General features: G+C 44.3%; 1 protein-coding gene across 1 annotated transcript; it reads right to left on the bottom strand.

Moving 5' to 3' along the window:
- On the bottom strand, positions 1–3056 carry LOC124648460 (putative F-box/FBD/LRR-repeat protein At4g03220). The gene is made up of 3 exons (XM_047188228.1): positions 1986–3056; positions 1649–1852; positions 1–342 (listed from the first exon to the last, which is right to left on the bottom strand). The coding sequence occupies exons 1-3, from the start codon at positions 3054–3056 to the stop codon at positions 1–3; spliced, it is 1617 nt and encodes a 538-aa protein (XP_047044184.1).
- Positions 3057–10332: the final 7276 nt, after the last annotated feature.

The raw sequence follows: 10332 nt of genomic DNA, 5'->3' as shown, positions 1-10332 counted from the left end.
TCAAAGTCCATAATTGTTCTTCGTCCATGTGATATCTCCCCACTGGGAAACCTCCCAGCGCCCTCCCGTGAGAGGGAACCAGGACTTTATCTTCAGGGTGATCCTGTCCATACGATCACTCAATTGCACAAACGATGATATTGATATCCTCTCGAGCGCCGGCCGTGCGGCTCCAACTCCAAATAGAAGATTGAAGAGTTCCATCTCAGGATCCGTTCCGACAAAGCCGCTAATTCTTATCTCCCGAAGAGAGCCCAGTTGCATTTGGTCTTTGGGTGGTTTCCAGGGATCACATTCCAGGCCTTGGGGTGGCTTTGCAGCTTCAGTTTTGTCATCATCATCCTGACGTACAGTTCAATTGAGAGAGTAATGCAAACGATAAAGATTGAAAACTAATTAAAAGAAGCAATTTTAAAAACAAAGTGTGAAAGTAATTGTGGTGTTATCCTACTTACAGATCACCATATCAAATTTACTCTTGCAGATAATTAGCTAATCGACTATTCACAAAGGAAAAGATGCGGTGCACTCCAAGTTAAAAAACTTAACTCTAGCTAAATTTCCTACACACTAGAAATTCAAGCCATATTCGACCATGATGTACAAACTACTGCCTATCCGGTAGCCCCAATTGGGTTCAAAATTGGATTAACAAAATGGAAGCGCCTAACCCTCGATTGATCAAAAAATAGTATAGCACCCACTCGATCAACCAAATTGGCTTTCTTTGGATCGTATTCACGTGGCCCCTCCTTCCCTCCTTAATTGCCCCGCACCTTTTTTAACTAGGATCTTTTGCAAAGGGGATGAAAAAAAAAAGGCAATTGCACATATAAATGGGATTCCACATCCATATGCAAATTGTACGTCTACGACTAAAAATATGCATAGATTTTTCAGGTGAACAAGTACAACATGCATATAAATGTGAAGATGCATTCAAATTACACACATATATGTAATTGCGTAATTGCTCATCTCATCTATATAAAGTTTCATGTAAAAAACGTTAGTAGTTCTAATTCACGTAAAAAATGACATCAGTTTTAGTTGCAGATATATGTCTACTTCACCCTAAAAAAAAAGAGAAAGATACATGTCTACATGCACATCTATATGCAATTGCAAGTAAAAATATACCATGAGTTCTCTATTACACACATGCGATTGCGCATCTATATGCAATTGCACGAATAGAAAAAAACTAAAAAATGCTACATAAAATCTCCAAAATATTTGAAACCAAAAGGAAGAAAAAGGACAACTATAAATAGAAGCAAACCTCCCCTAAAAATTACTATCTGTTACTCCAGCAGCCCAACACAAAAAGTAAAAAAACGTTCATGCTACAACGCACATAGGACCACAGAGAAATAGGGCGACCCAACAAGAATATGAAAAACAAAATTTACCGAGACTTGATGTAATTTTCTTGGCTAACCTATATGTAGCTAAGCGTTAACAAAATGCTGCATCAATGGATCTACAAAAATGATGCATCAGTTGACATGAACTAAGATAGCTTATCATGATCAAATTTATGAATAAAATTCCTTATGCATTGAAAGAAAACAGAGATATACCCGCTTTTTTTATGTATCTATGTAAATGATTTTAAACGTCTCACAACGTGCAGGTGCCTACTTACCGGAAACACAAGATTATGTCGATCCTGCCTTGTAAACTGGTGTACTGTTGATAGATCAATGTGCAGCAGAGTTAGGTTTGGACATCGCCTAAGGAAAGAAAAGACACTTGGACCAATTGGGCAGCTGTGCAACCGGAGAATTGTGATGATCGTCAAGGAGAGTGTCCTGATGTTGGGAAGACATGGTATGCGTTCCACGAAGTCCTGCACACATGTAGCAAACAATTAACTCCTCTTAAGAGTATGTGCATGCAGGTGCAGTTTTATCTAATTTGCGAGCTGCAAAGCTAGCTAGTTAGCTTAAAAGTTCAGAACAAAAACTGAAATGTATTTGTACCTCTCTTGCCAACATGGATGGCTTGAATCCATCTGGTATGTCAACAAAAACATCTAACCGGTCAGCTCCAGAGCATGTCTCAAGGAAATGCACGAGATCAAGCAAGGAGAATTCAATTCTCGATATGCTGGGCCAGTAGACAAGGAGTCCAGACAAGCGGCGGACGCATCGAACGTCGGTTAGAAAGTTGAGCTGCTTGGGGAACCTGCCGGACCAGCTGATCACCTCCAGCCTCGGCGCCGAGATGTTAACCAGAGTGTCAGTGGTGAGCGCCGCCAAACTCCTAAAGCAGTGGACCACGGTCAGCAACCGGAGCTTGGCTGCAACCACCTGCAGCAGCGTAAGTTGGAAGACGTCGTTGACCTTGAGCTCCTCGAGCATGTCCATGTGAAGGATGAGCGGCCACAGCCCCTGCTCCCCGGTCATGTTGTATACACTGCGGAGGTGCAACTTCGTTAACTGAGGGAAGCATGATGACAAGAACTCGCCGAACCCATGCATCTGCAGTTTCAAATTCGAGAGGCTCAGCTCAGTCAACCGGCTGAATGCAGCAGGTTCTGGGTGCTCCGGGAAGATGAGCAAGGGTTTGTGATAGAAGTTGGCGCTCAAGGTCAGGGCCATGGCCTTGGCCTGCAAGCTGCTTGGCAGAACCAGCTGTTCGATGGAATACCGGTCCAGCTCAACGCAGATAGATCCGACGACGCGCGGCATGGCGTCGCGGAGCCAAGCGGCTGTGGCGGGGCCGAGGTTGGACCCGCAACCGATGCCCACGTTGAGCGACGGGATGTCGGGCGCTTCGCCGTACTGCGCGAGCACCGCGCGGGCGACGTCGAGGAACCTTTCTTGGTGCAGCTCGTCGGAGATTTTGAGGTCAGGGGTGTGCGTCCAGGCGCGCCGCCACCGCCTGGAGAGCGCGGACGAGCGTACGGCCTCCAAGGCCGGCACGAAGGAGAGGATGTGCCCGAGAAGGTCGTTGCCAAGACCGCTGATCCGGTCGACGCCGACGCCGACGCGAAATTGCGGGTTTACGGCAACGGCGCATCTCTTGCTGGATCGGCTTCGTTCCGCCATGGAGAACTCCGCGGTGTTTGGTATTTCTCTGCAACGTATCTTCGCGTGACTTTTTAAGTGCTTACAGGCGATCGGAAAGGAGCGACGCCGCCGGCGAGACCTGCCCCGGAGCGAGGACGACGAGATGGGAAGATTGCGGCTGCTGCGCGCGGAGTGAAACGGCGAGATCGGCGGAGAAGTGCGCGGCGTTAGGGGTTAGGGCTTTCGTTCGCCGGGATTGGGGAACGACCAGCGGTTCGACATTGGATATTCTTTTGTCAGAAATATATTCGGCGTATATTATTAGGCCTCTACTCCAGGGCCATGCCTCTTGGGCCGGACGAGAAACACACATTTTCGGTCCAGCCCAGACATGGCACACAAATAAACGGGCCGTGCTCGACGGCCCGCCATAGGACGTGACCTATCACCGAAACAAGGAAAACCTATTTCCCGCTAATTAGCAGGACGTATTAAGCCCCGCCCGCACGCGTGGAGATAAATGGCCCGGCCCAAGTACCTGGTGCCCGACAGGTTTTTCCTTTTTCGGCCTGCATTTTGGTTTTCGGTTCACTTTATTTGGGTTTTAAATGGTTTTTCTCCGTTCGGTGTGGCTACTTCGTTTTTCTGTCGGTTTTCTGCTTTTTGAACTTTTATGAATTTGATTTTTTCTAAAATTTGTATTTCTTTTTCAAATTTGACCATTTGTTTGTTCTCGTTTTTGGTTTTTTGTTTTTTTGTTTTTCTGCTTTTTTGTTTTTCCGTTTTGAACATGTTTTTTCAAATTTGAGCAAATTTTAAATTTATGAAAATTTTAAGTTGCAGCAACTTTAGAATTTGAACGAATTTTAAAATGGAGAAAATTTCAAAAAAAATTGGTTTTCAAATTTGCTCAGATTTAATTTTTACGTGGTTTCAAAATTTGCTCAGATTTAAATTTTGCTCGGTTTCGAAAAAATTAAGTTCGGAAAAAGTGAATCCATCCATCTTGACATGGGGATTTGATCCCTGGTGGAGGGGAGGAGCTGACACCTCTATGATACAACTCATTTGTTAAACCAACTAGTGGAATGCCCGTGCTTCGCCACGGTTCCCTACCTTATATCTAGTGTTACACACGTTACATGTGTAAATAATGCACACAAATATTCAAGTATGTAGAAAAATCACCCATGCAGTAAATATTACAAATATTTGAGTTATAAAATGCAAGGACCAACCCATTATTCCTCATTTTAAAAGCCAACGTCTAAGGAATTCTTGCATAACATTAGTAATATTATCATCAACTTCATATACATTGTATTTTAGTACAAGTATCAAAAACTTCTTCATTAACTCGTAGCCATTCTGCACACGCAGTCTATCATGTTAACATGAAGTTTTTCCATAAAAATCTAAAAATGTGCACATATAATACTCATGGTGCGTGTAAACTGGATGAACAACTTTTACCATTCCACGAAGGCATAAAACTAAAAACTATGTAACCAAAAAAACTAAATTACTTAGTCACTCTATCAAAAGCTTGTGTGATTCGGAACCTAATCCTAGCTCACGATGTAACAATAAATCAACATATTTATGATAACTTAATCTTTACTGCTCCATCAATCATGACATTTAAGACATGCATTTTCACACGGTTTTTGTTGCACAACTTTAACTACTAATGTATACAAATTTATATGACTTTAGAATGCTCAAAACTTTTATTATATTATAAATATAAATCATAGTTAAAATTATAAGTTTTTTTACCAGAAAAATTTAAAAAAGAACAAAATTGAGCCAATTGTCAGGGCCACATACTTTCTAAAGATGGATTAAGGCTTTGCGATCGTTGCCATGTTCCTGTCAGTTGGCATCCACATCGATCTTCCCTAGAAACTCCGCTCAACACGTAGATAAAAGCAAATGGGAAGATAATAGGACCTGAATCATGCACTCTAACCTCGCTAGCTAGTGCCTGATTCCTCCACCCCTTACCTTGCCGTGAAATCTGGACCTAGCAAGATCCATATCTTAGCTGCTAGCTGTTTAGGTTATTGTGCACCCGCATTCTATAGGCGGACAATCGGCAGCAGCTGCTGCCTCATGCCTATGTAGCGAGTTACAACCAAACAGAGACACAAAAAATAGTCATCGCTAATACTTCATTATGATACAATAACATTTTAGCACTAATACTTTATTATAGAACACCAAACAGCCAGCTTTCATCCGAAGAAACCAATAGGAGGACAAAGAAGACGATCTTCAAGATCAAAATTAGAGTAACAAATGAACATGGAAGTTGCTTTTTTCAAAATCCACATCAAAGTAGCAGATAAATACGAAAGTTTCTTCTTCAAAATCAATATTACAGTAGCAACAGATGAAGATAAAAGTTGCTTCTTCAAGATCAACGTCACATTAGCGGATAATTTATGTGGAAGCACCTTTTTAATGTTAGATTACCGCCTTGGAGTATTCATCAAGAATAGAAGGTTTCGGGTTTGGTAGAGTGCTCTGCATTTGTGCTCATGTAAAAATGTTGTCGGTCAGACCTAAACATTTGTTAAGAGATATCGGTGAATCAAAAGACCATAATTATTGCATAAAGTATTAATACAACTAACTCTAGGGATCATCGTCACCTGTAGAGACTATGCTTGAAATGAGGCAGCGAGAAACATGCACATCGAGTCTTAGCAGATAAACTATCCGAACGAGTCAAGACTAACTACATGCCCGTAAGGAAACACTCAAATTTTAATAGTATCCAGAATAATTGTATTGCATAAGCGAGCAAGAAAATTTTGCTCGACTTATCTACGCAGTTTTGGTGTCTTTGCACGTTGGTGCATATAGAGTCAAATTTCCTTTTCCAGCAGTTAATAGAACTAATTAAGCACTACACCATAGTGGTACACACAGTGCACAAGTGTTGATGAATCTCTATTGCACTATATGTAGACATGTAGATGCATATGCTTACAATTGAGCTTGTTGAAAAAAAATTACGCACAAGATGAATCACCAAGACACGGACCAGATTGCATGTGGATGCTCCTTATCGCAAATCAGCAGAGGAGCAAAAGCCTCGTCCCGGGTATCATTGCAGCCGTCCGGGAAGAGCAGCGACAGAGTCGATCACCATCATTGTCGTTGCGGCGGTGGTGCCGCATCTGGAGGATGCCCATACTTCTGCTGGAAGACGACGGATTCTGCTCCGAGGTGGATGCCGATAGCCGCAGCTTGGGGTATTCTTGTTCGATTTCCTGCGGTCCGTCCCACCAAAAAACTTAGCAAAAAATCCTCAAGATGGTACTCATGGAAGAGTAGATCGGGACGGGAAATCTTACGGATCGGAGGAGGAAGCCTCGTCATGGTCGTCGTCGTTGAGGCGCCAGTGTCGGCGTCTGACCTATGGAAACCGGCGAGGGTAGTGGCGAGCTTAGAGGCTATGAACTGCGAAATCCTAGATTGACGTTTCCGTTATAATAGGGAGGATCAGGCACCTTAGAATCGGGAGGATTAGGCACCTGCAGGGCGAGGTGGTGCATGAATGCGGGCACTGGTAGTAGATACAGTAGTTGAGAAAAGAATTTGTGAGGCGTGTGATGGGCCGAGGTTGTTCAGGCAGTTTTTGAGACGATGATCGGGATGATGCGCTCGGTTAATAGGTTGCGTTGACTGAACAATGGATAGGTGCAGTGGCATTTGGAAGCCACTTTTTATTTATTCCTTCAGAAAGAGATAAGAATTGGTTTGGTGAATCGGAAACAATTTTATTTTATAGAAAAATTAAAGTAAAAATTGCAATTTCTTTTCTTATTGAACATACATATCAATATGCACGGGTAATCCCTCTTCTCTCATAGGTGGTCCGCTGCATAGATAGCGCCAACGCCGCCTCACCGCAAAGCCGGCAATCGTCATGAGCGTCGGTGAGTACACTGCCGGTTACCTGCACAGGAGATGCCGTTGTAGGAGCAGCCATGCCACGAACCTAGCGATATTGACCAGCATCGACACCGAACCCAGCATCACCGCACCGCTCTGGCGTTCCAATAGTCGTCATCGCTGCCACGCCAGACACCACACCACTCTGGGGTTAACCATCACGTGCAGAGGCTTGACTGCGGCACAGATCGGGGCGTGGAGGCGGTGGGAAACCCTAGGAGGAGAAGGTTGGGCCTCACCGACGCGGGTGGTGGAGAGAGACGGAGGCGGGGAGCCAACACGAGTCGGTAGGTTGCGGCGGCCGGAGCTCCATGGGATGTGTCCGCCAACGCATGCGACCAAGAGGGAGCGTGGGGTCGAGAGGCTGCTCCGGCAGCGACGGCGGCACGGTTCAAAGGACCAGCCTGGTCCTGTGCCACGAATCGAGCGAGATGGATGCTGCGGTTTCGGATGGAAATTGGGGATGGCTCGTACCTGCTTTGGTCGAGCCCCTTTTTTCTCCCGCTGGGACGAGCGACGGGCACATGAAAAGGGTGAAACGCATTCTATCATAAAATGGAACCTGTAGCTAGATATGGATTTTGTTAGTTGCTGAGAATATCAAGGGGATGGTTACGTTCTAGCTCATGTAGATGAGAACAAACGCATTTTTTTCTCACTTGGCTGCATGCATGGATAATTGTGGTTGTTAGATGGATCTTTTTTCCTTCAGGACGTGGGAGGGCAGTTTTATCTTTAAATGAAAATGTGACACCGGACATTCACCAGTTTGTTTTTAATAGTAAAGAAATGATCTTTATAATATCTAGTTTATTGGGCAAGTGAACTAATGGGCCAGCCCATCTGTGGTCGGCTTCAAGTGATGCACGTTTTGTCACACTAATGGGCGATAAGTAGGCGTGTCCCCGAAACAAGGCCCTCGTGCCAATAAGGAACAGCCGGCTTTAGTTTTGCAATTTTTTTATTTTTCCTGAATTATTAGACTTCTTTTTGAATTTTTGAACTAATTGGGCACGAATGGCCCATCAACCTCCCACAACCATGTCATGTTGTCGAACGCCTATTGTCGCAGGTACGCCCTTGTGTCGAAACGACAATGTCCACTTACAATTTGGTTGTCGCGTGTGCCAGGCCGGCCTGCGGCCAACTATATTTTGCTTACCGAAAAAAGTCTCTTTTAAAACTTGTCACTGCACCCACTATTATTTTTCCTAAAATACTAGTGGCTTGCCAAAACCACCATACCTCTGTTAAGAAAAGAGCACACCACTAATACGAGCGACCAATAATTGGGACCTTGCAATAGTTACTAATGGCATGATATATATGGACACACTATTATTAAGTATTAACGTGACAATATATGACATGCCAATGTATGCCAGGCCACCAACCCGACTGGCAGCCCATGCAAAAGTAAAACCCTTACATATGCGAAATTGCACCTTTTTCCGTGGATTATCCTTCTTTCTCTTGTCAAGTGCATGACGTCCCCAATTCTTCCTATCCCTTCGTTGCTAGCTCCCATCATATCTCATCTCTCTCTCTCCTCCGGTGTGACTCCACTACGCACCCGTCTCCTTATCACGACCCCTCCCTATTGACGCTCTCACCTCCCTCCACTCGGTAACCACGTCCACCAACACACACTAGTAGGGAAAGGCTCATCTGTGGCGCACCTATATTCATATTCTGTGGCGCATGGACGGTGCGTCATAGAATCTTCGCCATTAAAATAAGGATTCTATGGTGCACGTGCTCATGCGCCACAGAATTAAGACATTATGTGGTGCACCTATTGACAAGGGATTAACTTGTCAGTGCCTACGGATTGTAGACTTAGGTTTCGTAAGAAGTAGATGTCAAGTAGATCTTAAAGGTTTCAGCCGACAAAGGTGTTTCGACTAAAGTTACGGTGGTTCTGTTGACAATTGATTCGATCATTTTCTCTTCCCTCGGCTCCCCTTTATATAGGAGGTGGAGCCGAGGCTTTTCGTGCCGTGTAAGTTACAAACTACGAGAGGCGTATTGGGCCTTTTATATATTGCTACATTACTCCTAATACAACTCTACTTTCCCTATCCGAAGTTCTCTGGGCTTCTGGGCCTCCAAAGTTTCGGGTCGTGGGCCTCACGTCTTCTCCAGATAACCCGTGTGCTTTATTCGGCATGCCTATTCAGCATACCTATGTCAGTAGCCCCCGAGATTTTGCTTAAATCGCAGAGTCGAGTAAAATCTCCATCGTAAAACTGAGTCACATGTTTATAGAACTTTCGAATCGCAATGGATATTTTGCTCAATGTCTATTTTGTACAGGGATAATGGAAAATGAGGCTGGTTCATCTGACGGATCAGGTACCAGTTAGCTGCTCTTGTGGCAAATCCGCATAAATCTACTTCAAGCTCAAGTCTCTGGACTGGAACTCGGGATACTGGCGTAATTAGACATGCGCCGCTTAAGGACTTATCGCGAACCGAATCCCAGCTGTGTTTTATCGAGTACCTGACGCGTTCGTTTGGATTTTTCTTCGAATCTGCTGATACGGATAAAGTGAGAGAGCGTATTCGGGTGCGCTACGATGCCACACAGGACAGATCCTGGGGCCTTACCTTCGTAATATCTTTCGAGTTACGACATTTAGAGTTTTTACCGCGCGGACGTGCTCTGAGAATATTTTGTCGAGTGCCTTTGTCGGCTGCTGGAATTCTTTATTTATTTGAGTTGACTCGTGCAATAATATCTTGATCTTCCGATGGGAGTACATGACGAGTTATATGTAACTCGAGGATGTACCAAAGAAGTTCTTCGTCTGCAATTATATATTGACTTGTTACTTTCTGTTCTTTTTTCTTCTTCATATTTCATCGGGTGCGCGACCAGCGCTCCCGATGGGAGTAACCCCAGATGCTACAGCTGAGTGTTTTCACTTGGTTGTAGGCTCAACCTTTGTTATTTTGATCAACTATGTATTTTTTCCTTCACCACGTCATCTTATCAGAAGCATGCACAATACTTCTGATAAGAGTATCCCCCGAGCATATGAATAGGTGCTTGCATCTGGGCATAGGCTCCTGAATTTTCTTTTTAACAGTATATTTCTTCAGATCTCAAAGTTATCTTTCCATTATATTTTGCTCCATTACTCGAAGTTTTTTTGAAAATGACGTCGTTGCTGACGATAGCCACGTATGGCCACCTTGGGAAGCCACGACTCCTGGCAAACCACTGTTCCGTGGGTCCAAAGCTCTGCACTTCCAACACGTCGCGCGAGTGGGGCACACACGTCCTTCGGAATTCCCGGCACGCTGATACGTCTCCAACGTATCTATAATTTCTGATGTTCCATGC

Source organism: Lolium rigidum, chromosome 4 (genome assembly GCF_022539505.1).
Source record: "Lolium rigidum isolate FL_2022 chromosome 4, APGP_CSIRO_Lrig_0.1, whole genome shotgun sequence".
In the NCBI taxonomy this organism is placed as follows: Eukaryota; Viridiplantae; Streptophyta; class Magnoliopsida; order Poales; family Poaceae; genus Lolium; species Lolium rigidum.
This window is presented reverse-complemented; position numbering and strand designations above follow the sequence as displayed.